At 48.5% G+C, this 25,696-nt stretch overlaps 1 protein-coding gene across 1 annotated transcript in view; it reads right to left on the reverse strand.

Moving 5' to 3' along the window:
* The window catches only part of PIWIL4 (piwi like RNA-mediated gene silencing 4), a 275,269-nt gene that overhangs the window by 95,448 nt on the left and 154,125 nt on the right, over nt 1-25,696 (reverse strand). The window contains exon 13 of the mRNA XM_073582971.1: nt 24,735-24,919. Coding sequence (XP_073439072.1) covers nt 24,735-24,919 — 185 coding nt within the window. The remainder of the gene's footprint in view (nt 1-24,734; nt 24,920-25,696) is intronic.

Consider the following 25,696-nt stretch of genomic DNA (forward strand, 5'->3'; position numbering starts at 1 on the left):
GACCTAAAAAGGAGGGGGGGCAGCGCTACCGGACTGTTTTCTGTATTACCTGGCTGAACAGGCCAGAGTTAAACGTAAGTGGATGCCCGGTGATTATCTCCCTAACTCTGAGAGTCACCTGCTTTGTGCTGCACGTGCCAGTTGCCCACTGGGCTTTCTGGAATTGGAAAAAATAAACGTCCCCAGTTTGTTACCCCTGCGTCGTCTGGCGCGATCAGTGTGCAGACAGATTAAAATGGTGATTGGTTTTGGAGACATTATAGCAGTAATGCCCTTATGGAATAATGGTTATTTTCCGGAATTGTTTGAACATCCATCCGCCGAATTCTGGACTCACCACAATGTTTCCATGATAGGTGATTTGCATAACCAGGGAACCCTGTTGTCTTTTGAACAATTCCCGGCTAAAAGCGATGTCCCGAGATCCCAATGTTTCCGTTATTTGCAAATAAGGTCGGCCTTTTAATCACACGAGGTGTGTTGGTGTAGACAATAGTATTTCATCTCTTCCCTTGATAGGAATCCTTAAATCGCAGGGTCCCCAGGGTCTCGTCTCCTCTCTGTATACATACATGCTGTCAGCAGGGGCAGAATCCGCCATAAATTCAGTTAGAGGGAAATGGGAAAGGCTCATCCCTGATATACAAGGGGAGGAGTGGGAAGAAATTCTGGAGTCTCCAATTAGGGTGTCTCCATCCATTAATAACATAATGATACAACTACATATTATAAACCAATCGTATCTGACTCTGACTCGACTCTTTAAGATGGGCCGATTCCAATCATCGGAATGTTTGAGATGTCACTCAATAGATGCAGACTTTATTCACATGATCTGGCAGTGTCCTATTATTGCACAATATTGGAAGGAGGTGACGTCATTATTAACTTCCTCGGTAGAAGTTCCTGTTCCCCTTGAGCCACTGGTTTGTTTGTTCGGGGTGTGGGATGACGAGACATGTGGTCACCATATTGGGATCTTTTTACGTGAGACGCTACTTATGGCACGAAAGGTACTGGCACTGCGGTGGATGGGAAGCTCGTGTCCTTCCCTTAGGATCTAGATTGATTTGGTGAACTCGATCATTCCATATGAGCGTACGTTGTACCGAAACAGAGGATGCCCGGGTAAATTTGAGAAGATCTGGGAGAGGTGGAATTCCTCTCATCTTACCCTGTAAAGTGGAGACGTCGCATGATAAATAGCTGATTGTATGGAACCAGGCTACAAACCAGTTGTTCTGTAGTTATGGTTTAGAAGTTAGATACTGTAGGTCTTATCACTTGAGCAATAATACGAAGACAAATGTAATCTAATTGACATTATGTTTATTCTGTATGTATACTGGTATGCACAATTTGCCTTGCATTTAATGCTGTGTGGAATATATGTACCCTATACAGTGTTTATTACCATGTGCAAATATGTATGTTGTATACCCTGTCTATGGTTTAATAAACAAAGTTAAAAAAAAAAAAACAAAGGTCTGCATAGGAGATTCAATTTTGGAAATCAAGAACATACAGAAGGGAAGTGCCTGGAGTGACGAGAATGCTGTGGCAGGTAATGGAGGACAATGTTCCCTCCAAACTGCACTCTCCTTGATGCAAGTCGGGGAATTTTTAACTATATAATTGCTGCTACCGATTCCGAGAGCCCAATCTGAATGGAGTGGCGACCAGACAAATGCAACTCCCACTGGGACTCCCACCGTTCTGCAGGGCCCCATATGCATGATGTGATGGCCTGGTCTGAGCACCACCACTCCATTATATTTTTATGTTACTGCCATAGAATGTTGAGCACTGCTATCTCCTGCTGTCCCTTACAGAAGAAATGAAGCAGTGGTGCACATACATGCCCGTCCACCGCTCCATTCAGACAGACAATTAAGAGCCCTATTTTTGGGATCGTTGGTTGCTAAGAATAAGTTAGCCACTACCATGAGGAAAAGTGATAACTTCTAAAGATAGGAATGACCCTTTAAGATGCAGTAATGCGCATCAAAATTTTGCTACAAAAAATTGGTAAAACGTCAACCAAGAGGTCGGGTAAAGTTAATTATCCAGCACTAGTCATTGAGGATTTTAGATTTCAGCTGTGTATACATTAGAGAGGATTATACTCCAGGGTGACAGGAACTGCAGCTGTCATCAGGACACTGTGGCTATTACTGGGGCACCTTGTCTGTTACTAGGGCACTGTGGCTGTTACTAGGGCATAGTGGCAGTTACTGGGGCACTGTGGCTGTTACTGGGGCACTGTGGCTGTTCCTGGGGCACTGTGGCTGTTACTGGGGCACTGTGGCTGTTACTAGGGCATAGTGGCAGTTACTGGGGCACTGTGGCTGTTCCTGGGGCACTGTGGCTGTTACTGGGGCACTGTGGCTGTTCCTGGGGCACTGTGGCTGTTCCTGGGGCACTGTGACTGTTACTGGGGCACTGTGGCTATTACTGGGGCACCTTGGCTGTTACTGGAGCACTGTGGCTGTTACTGGGGCACTGTGGCTGTTACTGGGGCACTGTGGCTGTTACTGGGGCACTGTGGCTGTTACTGGGGCATAGTGGCTGTTCCTGGGGAATAGTGGCTGTTACTGGGGCATAGTGGCTGTTACTGGGGCACCTTGTCTGTTACTAGGGCACTGTGGCTGTTACTGGGGCACTGTGGCTGTTACTGGGGCACCTTGTCTGTTACTAGGGCACTGTGGCTGTTCCTAGGGCATAGTGGCTGTTCCTGGGGCATAGTGGCTGTTCATGGGGCATAGTGGCTGTTCCTGGGGCACAGTGGCTGTTCCTGGGGCACAGTGGCTGTTACTGGGGCATAGTGGCTGTTACTGGGGCATAGTGGCTGTTCCTGGGGCATAGTGGCTGTTACTGGGGCATAGTGGCTGTTACTGGGGCATAGTGGCTGTTCCTAACATAGTAACATAGTTTTGAAGGCTGAAGGAAGACCTTATGTCCATCTAGTTCAGCCTATTTTTAGTGCAGCTGTTCTGCATTGTTGACCCTGGGGAAGGCAAAAAAAACACAGAGTAGAAGCCAATTTTCTCCATAGGGAAAAAAATTCCTTCCCCTAAGCTGGGTCAACCATCTATCTATAATATTCTGTTATTCATAACCTTCTATACTGTTACTCACAAGAAAAGCATCCATTCCTTTCTTAAATTCATTCAGTGAGTTGGCCATCACCACTTCCTCAGGAAGAGAATTCCAGAGCCTCACTGCTCTTCCCGTGAAGAACCCTCTTCTATGCTGGTGCAGAAATTGTATTTCCTCCAAACGAAGAGAATGCCCCCCTTGTTCTTGTCACAGTCCTTGGTACAAACAGTTCATTGGAGAGATCTCTGTATTGCCCTCTGATATACTTGTACATATATATTAAGTCTCCCCTAAGTCTTCTCTTTTCTAGAGTAAATAGACCTAATTTTGATAACCTTTCTGGGTATTGTAGTGAACCAACTCCATTTATCATTTTAGTAGCCCGCCTTTGAACCCTTTCAAGTTCAGTCTTTCTTGAGCACCGGCGTCCAAAATTGCACACAATACTCCAAGTGTGGTCTGACGAGTGATTTGTACAGAGGGAGAATTATGTTTTCATCTCGTGTCCCCAGACCTCTTCTAATGCATCCCATGACCCTATTTGCTTTGGTGGCAGCTGCCTGACACTGGGCACTCCAATTTAGCTTCATATTGACTAAGATGCCTGGGGAACTGTGGCTGTTCCTGGGGCACTGTACACGTCACATTCAGTATTGTAACTATAACGTAGTCCCTGTGGCTTTGATGTGTCTAGGCTACGATGCAATAATGAATCTGAAAGGTGAAACAGAAGACGACTCCATTTGGAAGAGTCAGTCCTATACTGGCAATTGGTACCTTTGCTATTTACAAATTTGGGTGGTATCTGCCAGCTTCTTGGGAGGCTTATAAAACGGGACTGTGGCTACCAGGTTCCAGCTAGTTTTTTTTTTTTTTTACATTCGTTTATTAACCATAAACAAGACAAACAACATACACACTTATATATGATGATAAGCATTGCATAAAGCACATATACTTTCCACAGTATTGATATAAAACAAAATGCATATCTCAGTTTACACATGGAATAAAATGTAGTGTCAGGTAAACCATGCAAGCTTTTATATTGTTATTCGATCAATAAAGTCTTTTTAACTTCCTAAACCAAAATATAATTACCAGTTCGCAGCCTAGTTCCACATAATCAGCCAATTATTATGCAATGTCTCACTCCTACAAGGTAAGGTGAGAGGAATTCCACCTCTCCCAGATCTTTTCAAATTTGCCCGGGCACCCTCTATTTCGATACTGTGTACGCTCATATGGAATAACCACATTCACCAATTCGATCCAAATCCTGAGGGAGGGACATGAGCTCCCCATCCAACGCAGTGCCAGAACCTTTCGTGCCATAAATAACGTTTCCGGTAAAAAAAATCCCGATATAATGATCCCAAGATTCATCATCCCACACCCCAAACAGGCAAACCAGCGGCTCAAGGGGAACAGGAGCTTGCACCAGGGAAGTTAATAATGATGTCAACTCCTTCCAATATTGTGCAATAATAGGGCATTGCCAAATCATGTGAATAAAGTCTGCATCCAATGAGTGACATCTCAAGCATTCCGATGATTGGAATCTGCCCATCCTAAATAGTCGGGTCGGGGTCAGATATGATTGATTTATAATATATAATTGTGTCATTCTGTTATTGATAGACGGAGACACCCTGATCGGAGATTCCAGAATTTCTCCCCATTCCTCTCCCTGTGCATTCGGGATGAGCCTCTCCCACTTCCCTTTAACCGAGTTTATGGCGGATACCGCCCCTACCGATAGCATATATGTGTACAAAGTGAAGAGGAGACCCTGGGGACCTTGTGATTTAAAGATGCCTATCAAGGGCAGAGACGATATAGCTTTGTTTACCCCCATATTTCTCATGTGTGATTGAAAGGCCGACCTCAATTGTAGATAACGGAAAAATTGGGATCTTGGGACGTTACATTTGACCTGTAATTGTTCAAAAGACACCAAGGTTCCATGATCGTGCAAATCGCCTACTGAGGAAACATTGTGTTGAGTCCAGAACTCGGCAGACGGGTGTTCAAGCAATGCCGGAAAATAACCATTATTCCACAGGGGCATTTCAGCCACTATGTCTCCAAATCCAATTACTCTCTTAATTTGCCTCCACACTGATCGTGCCAGGCGTGCCAATTCTAAGAAGCCCAGCAGACAGCTAACTCGTGCGGTGTGGAGCAAGTGGCTTTCAGAGTTAGGGAGGTGATCATCAGGCATCCACTTACATATGGCTTTGGCCTGTCTGGCCAGATAATATAGAAAAAGTCTGGTAGCGCTGCCCCACCTTCCCTTTTTGGTCTTTGCAGAGAGGACAGCCTGAGTTTGGGTCTAGCTTTTCCCCATACAAAAGATGTAATTTGAGAGTTCAAATTTGCAAAGAAGGATCGGGGTACTACCACAGCACTGTGCTGAAGAGAGTAGCTGAGCTTTGGGAGCAGTATCATTTTGATTAAATTTACAGAAAGCGGGAGTTTACTCCAGATTAGAAATTTAGCTTTAACCATTTCCAACAAAGGGTGTATGTTGAGCCGCAAATCTAACAAACTGCTTTGAGATATGTGAACACCTAGATATTTGAAACTGGGTACAAAAGGTAATGAGGAGAGGGCCTCTAGTCGTGGCATCGGGGCATGGGAGAGGGGCATCAGGGCAGACTTTTCCCAATTTATATATAAACCAGAATATTTACTGAATTTATTGATAGTGGCTATTACCCGTGCCAATGTGTCCTCCGCGCTACCCATAAAAATCACCATGTCATCAGCGTATAAGCCTATGGTGTCTACTCGACCCGCTATTTCTATACCTTCAATTATTAGGGGAAGATCTTATACGAATAGCCAATGCCTCGATCGCCAGGGCAAAAAGGGCCGGAGAAAGGGGACAACCCTGACGGGTTCCCCTATGTAATGAAAAGGACTCCGATATAGAACTATTTACACGAGCCTTACATTTCATATATAATGTACTAATCCATTTTAGAAACCTGTCGCCAAACCCATATTTCTGTAAACATGCACATAGGAAGGGCCACTCAAGGGAGTCGAAAGCCTTGGCCGCATCCAGCGATGCCAATGGCCATTGATTATCTGGTACCAGGGAGCTATATTGGACCACCGACTGGACTTGTCTAATATTAATAGAAGTATAGAAGTGCTTTTACCAGGCATAAAGCCAGTTTGATCAGGATGTATAAGTTCTAATATAATCGAATTCAACCTGGTAGCCAAAATTTTCATAAAAATCTTATAGTCCACATTCACTAATGATATGGGACGATAAGATCCACAGTCTAATGGGTTCTTCCCCTCTTTTTTAAGTACTATTATGTTAGCTTCATAGAAGGACTCTGGCATAGACCCTCCCTCCCAAATCCCTTGGAACACCATCAACAACAGTGGCGCTAATATCTCTCGGTATTTCCTATATAATTCAATGGGAAATCCATCAGGTCCAGGGGCCTTCCCAGACGCCATGTCCGTTATGGCATTCTCTATCTCCTCCAGAGTAAATTTAGCATCCATAAAGGTCCGCTGGGAAGGGCTCAGAGTGGGAAATGTGATATCCGACAGGTATTCCAAACACCCCTGACCATCAACATCACTTCTAGAGTTGTACAGTGATCTATAATAGTTATGGAAGCAGCTCAGTATTTCTTCAGTTGAAGACACCAGAGTACCATCTGAGCTACAGATCTGTAATATTGTGTTAGTATTGTTGTGCTGACGTACCAAATAGGCCAATAATTTACTTGCCTGGTTCCCCAGCTCAAAATAAGATTGACGGGCAAAAAATAATTTACGTTTGGACCTGGTGTCTATGTGTTGAGTATATAATCTTTGAGCAGCTAGCCACTCCACCCTATTGCCACTAGTCTGATCAGATATGTAGGTGGCCTCCGAGTCTCTCAATCGCTGCTCCACCTCATCATCCTCCCTTGATGTCACCCGTTTTATATAAGAGATCGAAGAGAATAAGCAGCCCCTCAAGTATGCCTTAAGGGCATCCCAAAATAAGTTAACATTCCGAGGTTCAGGGTGGGACGAAATGAAGCAATGTAATTGATCGATCGTTCTATCGGGTGATTCTATCAATTTCAGCCAAAAAGGGTTTAATTTCCAAGCCATCTTGTTGCTGAGTGGTCCGTATTTACTCTAAGTTTAAGAACGATAGTGCTATGATCTGAAATCCCCCTACTGCCATGTTCTATACTATCTACCCACGTTACTAGACCACCAGATCCAAATATGTAATCTATACGTGACAAGGAGTGCTTAGTGGATGAATGGCGAGTATATTTCCTCTTCTCGGGATGTCGCAGTCTCCATAAATCCAGTCATCCACTGCACTCCATGAACCGCGATAGTTGGGATATAACTTGTGGGAGAGACTCCCCCCGCCCTTCATCACTCAATCTCAGCCTGTCAAGAGGATTATTCATGACCTGGTGGAAATCCCCCATGCATATGACATCTGCGTCTGGATAGTTCAGGGCGAAACCCATCGCCTTCTGGAGAATAGACATATTGGCTGGAGGGGGGTTGTAAATACATAGAATAACATATTGTCTGGAATTAATAAGTGCATGCACAAATACAAAATGTCCCTCAGGATCCCTTCGGGCCTCCCTGGCCTCCCATCTAATGTCCTTATGTATCAATAGCGAGACCCCCCTTGAATAACTGGTATGAAATGAATGGCTATACCATTGTGCCCACGGTTTCTGCACACACCGAGCAGTATTCCTGGTCAGGTGCGTCTCCACCAAGGCCACAATGTGCGTACGGCATTGCCTGATCTGCGAGAATACCTTGATTTTCTTTCGGGTGGTCTTAATGCCCCTCACATTCCAGGTCATACATATTATTTCAGACCCCATTTTTGCCTGCCCGAATATGGCGTATGCTAGTACCCGAGCAGAGATTGGAAACATCACACAGAAGACAGGGTTGCCACTGACTGCGACTACTACCTAAAAAACTATTAAAACTGAGATTATTAAAAAGAAAAAAACAAAACATTAGTCTAGAAGTATAGGAGCAGAGTCCCACGCCCCTATTGAAAAAAAAATAAAGGGATACCATCACTGAACTCAGTGTCCGGTATTGCTGTTAAACTGGATACCCGCTGAGGAAGCCCCAACTGGCCCTCTAATTGAAGGATTCAAATTGGCAGCAAGTACATTAGGATTCCTTTGCAGGGGATCCCCCATGGGACCGCAGCCACTCAGTCGCCTCCGCTGGATCCGTAAAAACCATAGATGAGCCCCTGTGTACAACCCGGAGCCAGGCTGGGTAGATCATGGAATACAAGATGTTCCTCTCTCTGAGCCGCCTCTTAATTTCGATGAATTGTGCCCGTTGCTTCTGAAGTTCCATGGAAAAATCCGAGAAAATGGAAATCACAGCATTATCAAATTTGATGGGGCTTTTTTGTTTGCCGTGTGAGACGCAGAATGGTGGCTCTGTCTTTACAGTTGAGGAGACGCGCCAAGAAGGGTCTAGGTGGGGCTCCCGGAGGAAGGGGTTTTGTAGGAACCCTATGCGCTCTTTCGACGGCGAATACTGGAGAAAATTCATCCCCCAGAGAGGCCTTAAGCCAGCCTTCCAGAAATTGCTCAGGATGTTGACCCTCTGAACGCTCCGGAAGTCCAATGACACGAATGTTATTTCGACGCATCCTGTTCTCCAGATCGTCCGCTTTTTGCTTCCAGGCGTTCATAGAGCCTGCCACCTTTGTCAACTTGACCTCCATAGGTGCGATGGTGTCTTCTACCTGGGATACTCTCGTCTCTACTTCCGTAATGCGTCCTCGCATAGCTTGCATGTCCTGTCGGAGTCGCCCCACCTCAGTATACACGTCTTCTATCTTCTCTGTCAGAGAAGTCCTGGTTAAGGAGATGGCTTGCATTAGCTGTTCAGACGCCTGTTTGAGGGTCAGTTCTTCCTGCTCATTCTCCTCCTCGCCCCCAGTGGGACGGCTTTTTCGCTGAGCTTGTGAAGGGTTATTTTTGGGAACCCGTACACTTTCAGAGGGGTCGGGTCTGACATATTCTTTTAATTTTTCTGCTACTGCTGATCCTTTAGATCGACTCAATCAGTGACAGTGCAGCGCCACAGGACAACCAGAGGTGCAGGCTCTGGGGACTTTCCCCCAATTATATGCACAGCAGGGCTTGTAAAAAGAGATATATCACAGAAGTAACTCCTATGTAGGGGGAGTCACATGGATCAGGAAGGGCAGTGTCTGGTGCTGCTGCAGCAGCGAGGTTTGTCACAGCCGGGGGGGGGGGGGGGGATAGAGACCACAGCCCTCGCAGAGACAGCATCAGTGGGGGGGGGTACAGAAGTCCCCACAGAAGTAGCGCCAGCGGCACAGTGAATCTATTAATGAAAGGGAGGAATGCAGGGCCCAATTTTTCAGGGCACTCACCGTGAGTCCCTTGTGTCCTCAGGATGTGAGTCACCGTCCAGTAGCACTGTGGCAATGGAAGCTGGACGCTGCAGCTCTTACTGATAAGACGCGCGTCTTAAGATGGCCGCCGCCCCGCGCAAGCCCTGCCGCCCGCTCCGGCTCCCCCGGCTTTCAGCTCACCAGAGCTACCTCACGTCTCCCAGCGGGGTCCACCGGGGTCCCCGGCATCCAGATGTCACGAATGCTGACAGGTGCGTTGCAATTATGAGGCCACAGACGCAGGATGGAAGCAGGATTTTCAGGAGCTCTCTCAGTTTGCCTCCTTCTTCCTTGGCTACATAACCACGCCCTCCAGGTTCCAGCCAGGTTGCCGCCTTCCATGTACACTATATTGTTTGCCCACAGCAATATGTGTGTAAGACGAGAAAAACTTGCCCGAAATACGACAAACAGCAGCAAACACATGAAGAAAAAAAAAGTCCGCTCCTCATCTATCTGTATCATTCCCAGTCCTCCCGCTGTCCCGAATATGCAAATTGCTAAAAAATCCAGCGTTTATTATTCTGTTACACTAAAGTCTTATCTCCTGCGCTGGGGCTCTCCGCTCACCCATGTTCAGACACACAACTGGACTCAAAAAATTGAAGATGTAAACAAATCGCTCTCATTAATCCCTCATGTGTCACTTTATTTGTGCAGATGAAAAGACTTCAGACAAGAATAAAAAATGCAGTCGAAAAGAAGGGTTGCTGCAAACTTCCCAAATCAGAGCGGATTTAACTCCCGGCCTTTTGTCTAATAGCTCATGTTCGGCGTCGCAGCGCCTTTTTGTGAACAGAACAATATAGGAGAATTGATATCGCTCTTTACCGAAGCCACTGCTAAATATACAAGAGGAAACCACAAAGCCTAGAAAATATATCCACGCAGTAAATGGGAGCAGGAAAACTAGGCTAAAGGTAATGAAAATGTAAGAAGTCATATCCGGAGCTGCACTCTGAATTCTGCTACATTCCTGTTTGCTTTTAGGCGGCATGAATTCACATAAGGGTTCAATCAAGGCTGGAAGGGCAACCAAGCACCACAGCCACACAGGGAGCAACACCTACAGGCCTCCATGGCTGGTCTGGGAAGGCTTTTATTTTTCTATGACAATGTCACAAGTTAAAATGACAAATGCACCTCACTACGTTGCATTGTAATCTCCCCGCGCCTTTGCACCGGATCCACAGCAAAACTTGGGCTGGGCAACGCAGCTTATACAGCGAGCTGACTCTGCAGCTGACTCGGGGTACAGGGAGGGGGGCATATACGTAGCTTACCGATTCCTGTAGCTTTGGCTTGTTGGTTTTCTTAGCCTTTTTCTTCTGGCCCCCAGGTGCCTCCTCCGGTAAATGGTCACCGAGATGGAAGTTTTGAAGGCACACTGGGGACTCCAGGAGCTTGATCTCCGCCATTAGCGCCCCTCCCTGGCCGCTGTTGTCACTGTCCTCCCCAGAGCCAGCAGAACTGCGACCAGATGTCAATGACGCCTGTCCTGCAGGGAGCTTGCTGCACGTGGCCTGCGGGTAACTTTGCAGGCCACGAGGTAGTGCTTTCTGCTGGTCATCATAATCATCCACCTGGCTTTCAGGCTGCAGCCCCATCTGCCTTTGCTCTCTGTTATCAGCCATTTCTCTAAATCTGTCTTCATTCATCAGTTTTTCCTTAAAGGGACCACTCTTTTCTCTAATGAAGACTTTCCATACCTCCAGCTCTCATTTATTTCATGTCTCAATCTCTTTACCTCTGGCATTGACATCTATGCCTTGATACATCCTTATTCCACACCTGAGTTTGATGTAAGCTTTGTTCGGCCAGAGGGACTTGAGCTCTTCTGGTCGAATTATAAGTTGGCAAAACATGAGCCTGGCTGGCGAAACTTTGCTATTCAGGCGGTGTCTCACCAAACCAAGTCGAGAAAGTGACCGTGATGACTTGTGACGAGTCGCTTTCTTGTTATGACAATATGACGTGGCTTGGCTGATATGGAGAGGTGGTAGAGATGCCAAAGAAAAACCGTGATGAGTTTGGTATCTGGTCAGGGGCCTGGACGTTTATGGTAAAACTGAAGCGTTCAGATGGTACGGTTGCCCACATTCCATCATCTGCCGTCCTGGGTAGGGATCGTATCCAAGTCTTCTACCAGGGTCAACCGAAGCTCTGTGACAGGTGCGGCGACCTAACACACTTTAGTGCAAACTGCACTGTGCAGAAATGTGCATTGTGTGGGGATGTCGGCCATTTTGCTGCATCTTGTGTGGAGATTAGGTGCCACCTGTGTGGTGACTTAGGTCACCCATTCAGCTGTTGTCCTAGCGCCTTCGCTAATGCAGTCGTGACCCCGGTGGGAGAAAGCCGTGAGGCTGATTCTGCTGGGGAAGGGACTAGCAGGGGTGACGGAGCTGAGGGGCCAAGGAGGAAAAGCAATAAAAAGACGCCTGCCCAGCTGTGGCGTCTAGACAAGCGCAAAGAGGGAGCTGGGCGAGCTCCGGGCTACTGAGGTGGCCTCTGTCCTGGATGCCAGTCTTCCTGCTGAGGCCCCAAGGGATGATGAGTTGGATGAGGAGGTCAGGAGGATCCACAGAGAAGAAAGCGCCCCTGCCTTTGAATCCTCCTATTATGAAAGTATAATAGGCAGTGGCTAGAGGACAAGGCAAAGCTCGGCACCAAAAAGAAGAGAAAGAAGGGAGATAAAACGTCTACTCCCGCTCTGACAAAGGTACCTACGGAAGGAAAAACTGACTCCCCTCTGGTTGGTCTTCCTAACCGGTTCCAAGCCCTTGAGATTATCTCTTCCTCTGAGGAGGAAGCTGAGGGTGAGGTTTCGGCTTCGGCGGGGCTTACAGGGGGTGTCGAGTCTCCTTCTTCTGGGAATGAAAGGTCCTTGGAAGGAGAGACTGGCCCAGAGTCTGGAGACGAGGACGATAAAAAGAAAAAACATGCGGGAATGGATACCTCCGTGTCATTAAAGTGCGGGAAGGATTCCTCCTCTGAGGCAGAGGATAAGGGGAGAGGGAAGAAGAAAGCCATTTAACTCAATCACCAATGATTGCGGTATCCACTCTGTTGACACTGGCGTCCATTAATGTTGTCAGCATAAAGTCAAATACAGCTAGATTTGCGGCCTTTGATTTTCTCAGCCGTGTTGAAGCTGGCATTTTCTTTTTGCAAGAGCCAGGCTGCCAAACATGACAGACGTGTTTAAAGCTAAGAGGGAGTGGAGGCTCGGGCCCTCCTATTGGTCTCTTGTGGCTGAGCCGTATAGCAGAGTGGCGGTCCTTTTTACTGCATCGGTGGAATGCCAACGGGTTATTGAGTTAGAAATGAGGAGGTGCCTGATTTTAAATGTCTTCATGAAAGGACAAGAGCTCTGGTTCATTAACATCTATGGTCCCCCAATCTAAGTGGGACCAGAAGTGTCGGCAGGTTGTCTTTGGAGGGGACTTCAATACTGTCACGAGGCCACGATATAGAGGAGGTTCCAAAGACAAGCTGACTTATGATAGCGTCGCCCTAAATAGTATAGGTATTGAGGCTCGCCTAGTGGATGTCCACATTGGGCACACCTCAGGCCACGAGGGGTTCACCTATCATAGAGGTAACTGTAGGTCCAGAATAGATAGGTTTTATTTAAAGGAATAAGCTGTCTCTTTAGCAGTGTCTGTTGTTGAGGTGGAGTTCTCCGACCACTGTTTAATTTTGTGTTCTCTGAATATTACAGAGACCCTCCGGATGGGAAGAGGCTTTTTGGAGGCTCAATTCGTCTCTCTTGGAAGAAGCGTAGATCAGACAGGCCTTTGAGGATTTTCTTCAGAGCCAGTTACCCTTACTGGATCTTTGTAGTAGTAGGTCAGAGTGGTGGGAGATGTTGAAGAAAAGGGTGGCGAGATTCTTCCGCCAGCTCTCGAGCCTCAAGCAGGTACCGCCTGTATCAGGGTCTGAGGAGGGAAACACGAGCATCTTGTCTCAAATGGAGATCTCCAGAGTGAAATCTTTGCTTATGAGGTGTCAGTACGATAGACAAGCATCTTTGTTTTTTGAGAGGGATTACGGGAAGTACCGCTCGCCCGACCCTTACAGAAACTGCAAGATGTCCGTGAATAGTAAAGTGGTTACAGGACTGGTCGACACTACGGGGTCCCTGAGGTGATCCCAATCAGGGATCCTGGAGGTTGACAGATCCTTCTATTCGCACCTTTTGGGGAAGAGGTATCTTGATTGGGATGAGATGTCAGCTTTCCTGGCTGACGTTTTGACAGAGATGATCAGGCAAGAGGAAGTTAAGTTGGCCATTGAAGGGCTTTCCCAAAATAAAAAAAAAATAAAAAATAAAAAAGTCGCCCGGTCCAGATGGCTTAACATCTGAGTTCTATAAGACTTTTAAGGACGCTTTGGGTCCTCTCTTGACTGAGGTATTCATTGAGTGTCTTTCCTCGGGCACTCTGTCAAAGTCAATGAGGAGGTCTGCCCTGATCATCTTGTAAAAGGGTAAGGACCCATCTTGCACTGAGAATTGGCATCCCATAGCGCTTCTCAATGCAGACAGGAAGGTTCTGTCAAATGTGCTGTTTAATCGGTTGGTGAAATTTGCACCCCGACACCTTTTGGAGGCCCAGCATTGCTCTGTTCCAGGCCGCAGCAAATTTAGTGCTGTCCTCTGTGTCTGAGAGGCAGTGGAGCAGGGTAGGGCTGGTCACTGGAAGGGGTACATGCTGTCACTGGACCAGGCAAAAGCGTTTGATCGGGCAAATTACGAGTACCTCTGGTTTGTCCTTCTGAGATATGGCCTGCCGGGGGGGGGGAGGGTGTTGTTGTTGATTGGCTTAAGACTGTGTACAGTGGGGCAAAGAGTTTCCCACTTGTGAACGATTGGATTGGCAACTCTTTTGAGGTTGGATCTGGTGTTCACCAGCGTTGTCCCTTGAGCCAGCTGCTGTATGTGTTTGCGATTGACCCACTTCTTAGGAGGGTGGACCGTTGGCTGGCATCGGGATGGACCGGGCAGCACCGGAAGCCACTCTGAGGGTGGTGGCATATGCTGATGTCACTGTTTTTGTTTAGTCTCAGGACGAGGCAGGGTGGCTGATGTCAGAGCTAAATCGCTACTCGGAGGCATCCGGGTCCAAGATCAACTGGGATAAGTGTCAGAATCTCTGGCTGGGAGGAGGAGATCCTGGTTTTGATCTCCCGGACACCCTTCCAGAACTCAAACTCTCTGCAAAAGTCCTTTTAAAAATCGAATTTGGACAGGGGGATTACTCCAAACAAAATTGCGACAGCAGGCTAGAGAACGCCACTCAGAAGGTAAACCAATGGAAGGGTTGGTCTTTGACCATAAGGAAAAGGGTAAACCTGATCAAAACTTACCTGCTCCCTTTACGGATTTATCTGGGCAGTGTGTGCATCTTGCCGGAGTCTCTGGACTCGGGTCTACAGTTTGTTCTGCCAACTGTTATGGAGGAATAGACTGAACCTGGTCTAGAGGGAGGTTACTTACCGTACGAGGAGACTAGGAGGGTTGGGTATGGTCAACCCTGTGGTATTCCTTGGGATACCTTCATTAAGATCAATATTGCAAACCCATGAAAAGAGAGGGCTCCTTCGTGGGTATTCACCTGTAGGGAATGGTTTCAGTCTTTCTTCCAGGAATGGGAAACAGGAGGGCAAGTGAAGGATCTTCGCACACCGTATGGACATCTTCCGGCTTACTCTACCTTGGTTCTGAAGGTCTGGGAATGTGGGAGATCAAGACTCTGCCAAAGAAACACCTTGACAATAGGGTTCCGTTGACCCATTTCCAGAGGCTTCTGGCACTCAGGGATTGCCCAAGTAGGGACCTTGGGGTGGGGTTTGCATCTCCTGAATTCTATCAGGATCCCTTCGAAGTTTGGGGACTTGGCTTGGCGCTGCTTTCATGGGAAACTATATGTGAGGGACAATCTGAAGTGTAGGCGCTCTGAGGACAGGAACTGTCCTCAGAAGCATTCTGGTACCGGGCTGGAAAGCATGGACAAATTCCTGCTTCGTTGTCCCCTCAACACAGAGGTGTACAACAGGGTGGGCGCCTCCATTGGCTGGTCTCATCTGGCTGGTCTCTCCTATGTGGAATGGGCCTATGGAGCATTCGGAGACCGTGGTGGTCGGGACTGCTGCACCTTATTTCTATTTAGCATAGTGGTTAGATATCACACGTGGAACGCACGATGCTTAGTATTGACGCAACGGAAAATCCTCCCAATGGACGATGTGTTTAGGACCATACTCGGTGACCTGGCGAAGGAGCGCTCTCTGGAGTATGAGAGACTGGGCACAAATAGGGCCGTTCTCCACTGATCTGTATACAGTGATGTAGGGCTGCAGGTGCCGAACTTGGGCTTTGTTTGCAGTTATTACAGTGTTTGTTTCCATATATATTGTATATGGGAATATAGATTTGGGTGTAGGTGTTAGGTTGGGTGGTGGGAAAAAGGAGATTTTTGTGTACTCACCGTAAAATCTCTTTCTCTTAGCCTCTAATTGGGGGACACAGAACCATGGGTGATATGCTGCTGTCCACTAGGAGGCGACACTATGCATAATCTGAAAAAGATTAACTTTGGCTCCTCCTCTGCAGTTTACACCCCTGGACGGCGTCAGCCTTCTCCAGTTTTGTGCAAAAGCATTAGGAGGAATGTAACCAAATAACATAACCATGCCTGTAAGAAGGCTACTATGTACGAGCTCAAAGAACAATATGAGAACTCAACCGTAAACAATGGCCCATAAGGGCTACAGGGTGGTTGCTGTGTCCCCCAATTAGAGGCTAAGAGAAAGAGATTTTACGGTGAGTACACAAAAATCTCCTTTACTCTGTCGCCTCATTGGGGGACACAGAACCATGGGACGTCCCAAAGCAGTCCCTGGGTGGGAAGCAATGGACGAATATTGTGCTAGCAGGTCCCTAAATTTGGGGCACCGCCGCCTGCAGAACCAGTCTACCCAGGCTCGCATCCGCTGAGGACTGGGTATGAACACTGTAGTGTTTCGTAAACATGTGTAGGCTAGTCCAAGTGGCCGCCTTACACACTTGTTGTGCCGAAGCCTGATGCCGAATGGCCCAGGAGGCCCCTACTGCCCGTGTAGAGTGTGCCGTGATACCGGCCGGAAGAGGGGAACTGTTAAGTCGGTAGGCCTCATGTATGGTGGACTTGAGCCACCTGGCAAGGGTAGCCTTGGAAGCCGGCAGTCCCTTGCGACTACCTTCTGGAAGAATGAAGAGGGAATCAGACTTCCGGAAAGGTGCAGTCCTGGACACGTAAATCCGCAATACTCTGACGAGGTCAAGCTTATGCAGAGCCTTCTCCACTCTATGAACCGGAACCGGGCAAAGGGATGGCAGTGAAATCTCCTCATTGAGGTGAAAGTTGGACACAACCTTCGGAAGGAAGGATGGTACCGTGCGGAGAACCACCTTGTCCTGATGAAAGGCTAGGAAAGGCCGTCTGCAGGAAAGTGCTGACAATTCCGACACTCTGCGTAACGAGGTGATCGCCACTAGAAAAACCACTTTCTGAGACAGAATGGAGAGTGGAACTCCTCTAAGAGGTTCGAAGGGTGGAGCTTGCAATGCTGTCAGGACCAGATTGAGGTCCCACGTATCCAGCGGACGTTTGTAGGGAGGAACCAATCGGGAAACTCCCTGGATGAAAGTCCTTACTTGCGGTTTAATAGCAATGCGCTTTTGAAAAAGGACTGAAAGCGCCGACACCTGACTCTTAAGCGAGCCTAAGGATAGCTTGGCGTCTAGGCCCGATTAAAGAAAACCTAGTACCTTCGGGAGGGAATAAGGGAGTGGGACTTGTCCATGAGATTCGCACCAAGAAAAGAAAGCTCTCCAGGTACGATAATAGATCTTGGCGGAGGCAGGCTTCCTTGCCCTGATCATAGTTGCAATGACTGCCGGTGAAAAACCTGCCTGGGTTAGAATCCAGGTTTCAAGGGCCATGCCGTCAAATTGAGAGCCCCTGAATTCTGATGGAAGAACGGACCTTGAGACAGAAGTTCGTGGCGGTCGGGTAGACGCCAGGGGGCGTCTGCTGTAAGTTGAACGATGTCGGCGTACCATGTACGTCTGGGCCAGTCTGGCGCGATGAGGATGGTTGGAACTCCCTCTTGCTTGATCTTCCTCACGACCCTGGAGATTAGGGGGAGGGGTGGAAAAATGTACAGGAGTCGGAACTGGGACCAGGGCATCCGCTCCGAGCGACCGCGGGTCGTGTGTCCTGGCCATGAAATTGGGGACCTTGGTACTGAGATGGGATGCCATTAGGTCCACCTCCGGGGTTCCCCAGCGTTGACAGATCTGGTAAAAAATCTCGGGATGGAGAGACCATTCCCCCGAGTCCATTCCTTGCCTGCTGAGGAAGTCGGCTTCCCAGTTTTCTACACCCGGAATGTGAACCGCAGAAAGTACAGACCTCGTGTCTTCCGCCCAGCGGAGGATATGTGCCACTTCTCTCATCGCCTGGGCGCTGCGGGTCCCGCCTTGGTGGTTCACGTATGCCACAGCCGTGCCATTGTCCGACTGTATCCGTATGTGCGAGTCTGCAAGCAAGTGATCAAAGGCCCTGATTTCCAGAATATTGATGGGCAATGTCACTTCCCTCGGTGACCACTTGCCTTGTGCCCTGTGATGTAGGTGCACCGCCCCCCAGCCTGTCAGGCTTGCATCGGTAGTCAGGATCTTCCATTGTCCGGAGAGAAAGGGCTTCCCTCGTGTAAGCGAGGTTTGTTTGAGCCACCGATGCAGGGACCTCCTGGTTGACGACGTCAACCTGAACTCCCTGTCGAGGGAGAAGGGATTCCTGTCCCAAGATCTGAGTATGGCTAGTTGAAGGACCCTGAGGTGAAACTGGGCAAATGGCACTGCCTCTATTGCTGCTGCCATCCGGCCGAGGACTCTCATGGCAAACCGGAGAGATCGAGGAGGACTGCGAAGGAGTTTACGAACTCCCAGACGGATGGCCAGTGTCTTGTCCTTGGGAAGGAGCACCAGGCCCCTGGAGGTGTCGAATAACATTCCCAGGAATGTTAGAGTCTGACTTGGGATAGTCGAGGATTTCTGTAGGTTGACTAGCCATCCCAGGCGACTCAGTGTGTCTATTGTGATTGAGACACTGACCTCGCAGTCTTTGAAAGTGGGAGACTTGATGAGGAGGTCGTCCAGATACGGGACGACTAGTATGCCTCTTGAGTGCAGAATGTCCATGGTGGCCGCCATTACTTTGGTGAACGTTCTTGGAGCCGTGGCGAGTCCGAACGGAAGGGCGACAAACTGGTAGTGGCTTTGGTTGACCGCGAACCTGAGAAACCTTTGGTGGGCGGGAGCAATTGGTATATGCAGATACGCATCCTGTATGTCTATGGAGGCAAGGTATTCTCCCTGCTCCATGGATGCAATGATGGACCGGAGGGACTCCATGCGGAAATGACGGACCCGTACGTAATTGTTGAGCTGTTTTAGGTCCAGTATGGGTCGGATGCTGCCTCCTTTCTTGGGGACTACGAACAGATTTGAGTAGAACCCTCGGAATCTCTCGTTCGCGGGAACCAGCACCACAACTCCTGCTTGAAGGAGAGAGGAGACCGCTTGGTGGAAAGCACGAGCCTTGTCTGGTGGTGTTGGAGGAATAGAAAGGAAGAACCGGTTCGGTGGAGCGGAAGTGAACTCTATCTTGTATCCGGAAGACACTATTTCCCTGACCCACCTGTCTTCTGTAATAGGCAGCCAGACTTGCTGGAAGAGTAAAAGTCGGCCGCCTACTGGTGGGGTGTCTTCCGGAGTTCGTGAGTCATGATGAAGCGAAGTTCTTAGGTTTTCCTCCCTTGGGTTTCGCTTGGCCTGCTTTCGACTGCTAAGACCTGTCCGGTCGCTGCTGCGTCCGTGGGTTGTCCCTGCGTGGAGAGCGGTTACGGTTTTGCGCTGGGCGCGAGACGGACCAGCCTGAGGAATTCCGAAAGGATCGGAATCACGTCTGGTTTCTTCGTTTAAACGTGCGTTTCGGTTTTAGTTGAGGGAGAGAGGTACTCTTACCCCCAGTGGTATTGGCTATCATTGTGTCCAACTTTTCGCCGAAAAGTCTTCCAGTAAGATACGGAAGTCGCGTGAGGGACTTCTTTGAGGCCGCATCCGCTTTCAATTCTCGCAGCCAGAGGATGCGTCGGATCGTGATGGCGTTTGATGCTATTCCCGCTACACCTCTTGCGGAATCCAGGGCTGCATGAAGCATGTAGTCTGCTACCACTGCTATCTGGACTGCTTGGTCCGAGAGCTTGGGATTTGAAGCTTGAAGACCCTTCCTGTAGTTTTTTGGCCCAAGCCAGGATGGCCTTGGCCGCCCAAACTGAAGCAAACGCAGGGCCCAGAGAGGCGCCTGCCGCTTCGAAAATAGAACAAGCCATGCGTTATACTTGCCGGTCTGCTGCGTCCCTGAGGGTTGAGCTATCTGGCAGAGAGAGTAAGGTCTGCGCTGCTAGCCTAGAAACCGGGGGGTCCACTTCAGGTGGATCTGTCCATTGTTTGGTGTCTTTCTGTGGGAAGGGGTACTTCGCTTCCAAATATTTGCGATTAGAAAATTTTTTCTCAGGCTGCGCAAACTGTTTGGTAAGTATTTCCTCAAACTCCTGGTGATTAGGGAAGACCTTAGGTGGTTTCTGAACACTTTCGAAGCAAATCCTATGTTCTGGGACTTCCGGGGCCGACTCTGGAATTTTTAGCACCCGACGAATGGCAGAGATTATGTCCTCAACTAGCGCTGTATTGCTAGGGGGAGAAGGTACCACGGACCTCTCCGTTTCGTTATCTGAGTCGGAGTCACAGATGCCCTCCGAATCCTGTGCCTCGCTAAGGTGATCCCTGGAGGGCGACCTGGGGCGGGGGTCTTCTGTGGTGGGGGATCTCTGTGGTAAATTGTCTGTGACAGGGGACTGCCTAGGAGACCTGGAATGACGGTGTCTCTCCCTGGAGGGGGACGACCTTGTGCTATAGGACGACTCAGGTGATCGAGACCTGTGGGTCCGCTTACGTCTGTGAGAGTCGGAAGCAGCATGTTCCTGAGACAAGCTGTCCGTTTGCTGTGTAACGTCCATAGCCGGGGCCCGACTCTGCAGAGCTTGCAGCAATGTGGCAGTTAGGTTGTCTATGGACTGTGTCATAGACTGTGACATCTGAGTTGCCCATTCCGGCGTGGCCTCTGACACTGAAGCGTCAGTAGGGACTCCCTGGGGTTCTGACCCAGAGTTCTGGATGCAGTCCCGGCAGTGCGGATATGTGCTGCCACTAGGAAGCGTGGCTTTGCAGGCTGTGCAGAATGCATAGAAACATTCCTGCCTGGTTCTCTTCCTTGAGCCCGGCATAGTGCACAGAGGCTGGCTATCAGGGATCGTACAGGGGTGGCTACGCAGAGGGAACCCACAGAGAGCCTTATAGGAAGTATGGATTCACAGCTGAGTAATGAGAACCCAGATGTGAGCTTACCCCACCGGTGTGCCCCTAGGTCCAGCGCCGACAGATCCCAGTTCTGTGCCCCCCGGAGACCGCTGTGATGCTCCTCTCCTGGATCTCATCCAAAAAAAAGATGGCCACCGGGACACTGAGGAGAGGGCGGAGAGCTGAAAAGGGTGCGCTGGGCTGTGTAAAAACGCGCCCTTTCTGCCTCAATCCGCCCCTTCTATGACACTCCAGCGTGTCATTTTAGTCATCCGGGGGGCGGGGAAAAGGCGGTTCTTGTATGGGGGGCCCCTGGAGCGCTATGGAGCCACTGCTGCTGCAGAGACAGGGACGCAGAAAAGCCCTGTCTCTGCTGTGCCATGCCAGTCCGCACCCTCCCCCGGCCCCAACAGGATCCCTCAGCTGGTCTGGGCTCCCTGGAAGCTGCGGAATGGTGCCTATTCTCCAACCCTACCTGAGGCGTCTCAACCTAATGCCCCCTGCGGGGGATTAGGGAGGGTGCGTCTGTCACCGTCAGGGGGTCTTCATCCTCGCCTCAACCTCAACCCAGACCCCAAAGGGGTTGGGGAAGGAGGGGGGGGACTCAACTTCGGACCAGTACCCGCAGGACTGGGGAAGGAGCGACATGGGGAATAGCCATCTCAACTTCAACCGGGCACCCCTAAAAAGGCGGCCAAGGAAGGAGCCATGTCTCGCTGGAGACCCACTTTTCTTCATCTGTTCCTGACGAAAAAAAAGAGAGAACGGAAAAAAAGGTGTGCCTCCTTGCGACACTAAGCAAAAACTGGAGAAGGCTGACGCCGTCCAGGGGTGTATACTGCAGAGGAGGAGCCAAAGATAATCTTTTTCAGATTATGCATAGTGTCGCCATCTAGTGGACAGCAGCATAACACCCATGGTTCTGTGTCCCCCAATGAGGCGACAGAGTAAGGGGGGAGGTGGGTTTATCTTGAGGGACTATAGGACAATGGTGTGTTTGGGGGGAAAACTGGCACTGCCTGATCTGGCCTATGGACATCGGACATGGAATGAGGCATGAGGCGCAGGACCAGCTCTCAGGTCAATGCGGAGGTTGGGAATGGTGGGCTTGAGTGTGTGGTGTTTAGTTTATTCTTGTATATATTTGTATAGTTTGTGCTTGTATGTGCGGATGTATATATATATATATATATATATATATATATGTATGTTTAAAAAAAAAAAAGTTTATGTATATAGTTTTTGTTTGCTATTTTTTTTTTTTATTTGTATGTGGTTATTACTTTGTTTGGTGACTGGACCAGAAGGTGAAAGTAGTTAGTATTAGTTATTATTCTGTATATACAGTATGTATAATAAGTGTGTGAGGCGAGAATGAGCGGCTGCACCAGTGTTCAGTATACTGATTATTTTCTGGCTTATATTTCTGTTTTGTTTCTGTTAGTATTATTGTTATGTTTTTAATTTTTATAATGAAAGATCTACAGGATGTAACTCAGGATCAGTAATGTAATGTATGTATGCAGGGTTCAGCAGCTTCGCAGGATGCAGTGATGAGGCACGAGACTGAGTGTGGTTTGTGGAAACAACTTTTATAAACTGTAGCCGCTGGGGCTATAATGAGCAAACAAAAGGGGTTAACAATAACCAGTCCACGCAGGGACTCAACAAACCTAACAACACTTTCTTATTATGGATGCGACTAACCCGGTTTGCCCGGGGTGCTATAGGCCATGTATGACCAAACTGGGGGTCTTTATCTACTATAACAAACTTATCCTTCCAGGGGTCGGTCAGGTTCACAGACGTGGCCGCGTAGAGGTCGCTGATGCGGCTGCCTTGACGCCTCAATACTCCAGGATGAAGCTGGGCGCAACAGGCCCTGAAGAAACGATGCCGCTGGGGCGCAAAAGGCCCTGAAGAAACGGTGACGATGGGGCGCAACAGGCCCTGAAGAAACGATGCCGGTGGGGCGCAACAGGCCCTGAAGAAACGGTGACGATGGGGCGCAACAGGCCCTGAAGAAACGGTGACGATGGGGCGCAACAGGCCCTGAAGAAACAATGCTGATGGGCGTGGTGATGACGCAGTCTCTAAATGTAACCGTTCACCAGTCTCTGCCCAGAGTCCCTCAGCAAACCGGACGGGGGCCTCTACTGACGCCTGTAGCGAGGTGGCGCCCCCTGGGGCCGGTGATGGCAGGGGGGCAGTGTCCTGACCGCCGTAAAGGAATAGTCTCTAGTCGGAGCGGTCAGTGGAGGTCGTGGACTTGTCACAGCAGGACGGGAAAAAGCGGGGGGCGGCTGTATGTGACCGCATGAGGGGAGCGGCCGCCGGTGCAAGGCTCTCACGTGTCACTAGTCGGTAAGTCTGTAGCTTCCTTTTCACAGGCCTCTGTCGGTCTCTCCACAACACACCGTCCGCTCCCTTGGTCCTCTCTGTCTCACACGGCTTCCTGTCTGTTGTCCTGCTCTCTGTCAACTGCCACTTCAGCGCGCCCCCTGCTTCTTTTACCCTTGCCCCGCCCCCTGTTTCACTGACAACTTCAGTCAAGTCTCTCTCTTTACTGTTCTCCCAGCATCGTTCCCTCAGGAACCCTGATGGCGGTCCCCTGGGTACCTGTCCTTTCACTGTCTGGGAGTCCTCCTCCCCACATGTACACAGTGACTGCACCAGCAGTATAGTGAGTGCAGCTCTGGAGTATAATACAGGATGTAACTCAGGATCAGTAATGTATGTACACAGTGACTGCACCAGCAGAATAGTGAGTGCAGCTCTGGAGTATAATACAGGATGTAACTCAGGATCAGTAATGTAATTATGTACACAGTGACTGCACCAGCAGAATAGTGAGTGCAGCTCTGGAGTATAATACAGGATGTAACTCAGGATCAGTATTGTAATGTATGTACACAGTGACTGCACCAGCAGAATAGTGAGTGCAGCTCTGGGGTATAATACAGGATGTAACTCAGGATCAGTAATGTATGTACACAGTGACTGCACCAGCAGAATAGTGAGTGCAGCTCTGGAGTATAATACAGGATGTAACTCAGGATCAGTAATGTAATTATGTACACAGTGACTGCACCAGCAGTATAGTGAGTGCAGCTCTGGGGTATAAAACAGGATGTAACTCAGGATCAGTCATGTAATGTATGTACACAGTGACTGCACCAGCAGAATAGTGAGTGCAGCTCTGGAGTATAATACAGGATGTAACTCAGGATCAGTAATGTAATGTATGTACACAGTGACTGCACCAGCAGTATAGTGAGTGCAGCTCTGGGGTATAATACAGGATGTAACTCAGGATCAGTAATGTAATGTATGTACACAGTGACTGCACCAGCAGAATCGTGAGTGCAGCTCTGGAGTATAATACAGGATGTAACTCAGGATCAGTAATGTAATGTATGTACACAGTGACTGCACCAGCAGAATAGTGAGTGCAGCTCTGGGGTATAATACAGGATGTAACTCAGGATCAGTAATGTATGTACACAGTGACTGCACCAGCAGAATAGTGAGTGCAGCTCTGGAGTATAATACAGGATGTAACTCGGGATCAGTACAGGATATCGACAAACATGAAATCATTGTGATGCCGAAGACATCAAAACATCATAAAATGTATGAACTTATGATAAAAGACAAAACAACATCGGGTTAAAAACACATATATAAGTATAAAGTATGTCTTACATTTTGGGGTAGTCGATAGGGAAACCCATCCCTTCACCCACTTTCATCAGACAGTGGGTCAGCTTTTCAGCCACATCCGCACTGCGGTGACCGAATAGCAGAATCCATTTGGACAGAGGCTTGGCGCAGATCATTCTCCCATTCTTGGTATTCCGGGACCAGTCGGCAGCAGAGTCGGGTTGGCACTGGAAAAGGATTATCTCATTAATGTTAAAAGAATTTAAGAGAATATTTTCATTTCCATACACGGCCATTATACCCAGTCCACATCTCCAGCAGGAGTTCCTTCTGGGTTTTTAACACTGTTGAGAGCAACAATACACGCAGGACAATTCTTATAGTGAAAATAAGGCCAGGTTTCGACGGCCATGTGAAAAGTAAGGCCAGTTATGTCTACAAATTGCGGTTGTGATTGACTTCATGTGAAGCTCAGTGCGCTCTTCCATGTTGCGCCCGTCCGTGCTGTGCCCATCCGTGCTGTGCCCGTCCATGCTGGGCCCATCGGTGCTGTACCCCTCTGTGCTGTACCCCTCTGTGCAGCATTCTGTTACATACAATGGACCAGACTAGAGCACGCTGAGCTTTCTTTTCCCACAAGGACCAACTATCGGTGTGAAGAATCACTTGTGTGTCCATATATTGTCTCATGTCCACATGGTCCAAAGACAGACTTGTGTGAATGAGAACTAAAGGACACTCACAGAAATCAAACAATTCAGAGGGGTCTTGTTGGACTTTAATATTTGTTGTGGCTTCTATCGATCAGCAAATGCTTACAGGGTGTTTTTATTTTATTTAAAGGGAAATGTCTATTTAAAACTGAAGGCTTTTTTGGGGGAACTTGATGCTTATTGCATGCATTAACTACTTGTAAAATGCTCCAAACTGGATCTAATATACGGCATTTTCTTGAAGGTTTCATATATGCAAATACATGAAGAAAAAAAATATATATATATTTT

The sequence above is a fragment of the Dendrobates tinctorius genome, unplaced genomic scaffold (genome assembly GCF_039654945.1).
Source record: "Dendrobates tinctorius isolate UK_male_01 unplaced genomic scaffold, ASM3965494v1 ptg000075l, whole genome shotgun sequence".
NCBI classification, from domain to species: Eukaryota; Metazoa; Chordata; class Amphibia; order Anura; family Dendrobatidae; genus Dendrobates; species Dendrobates tinctorius.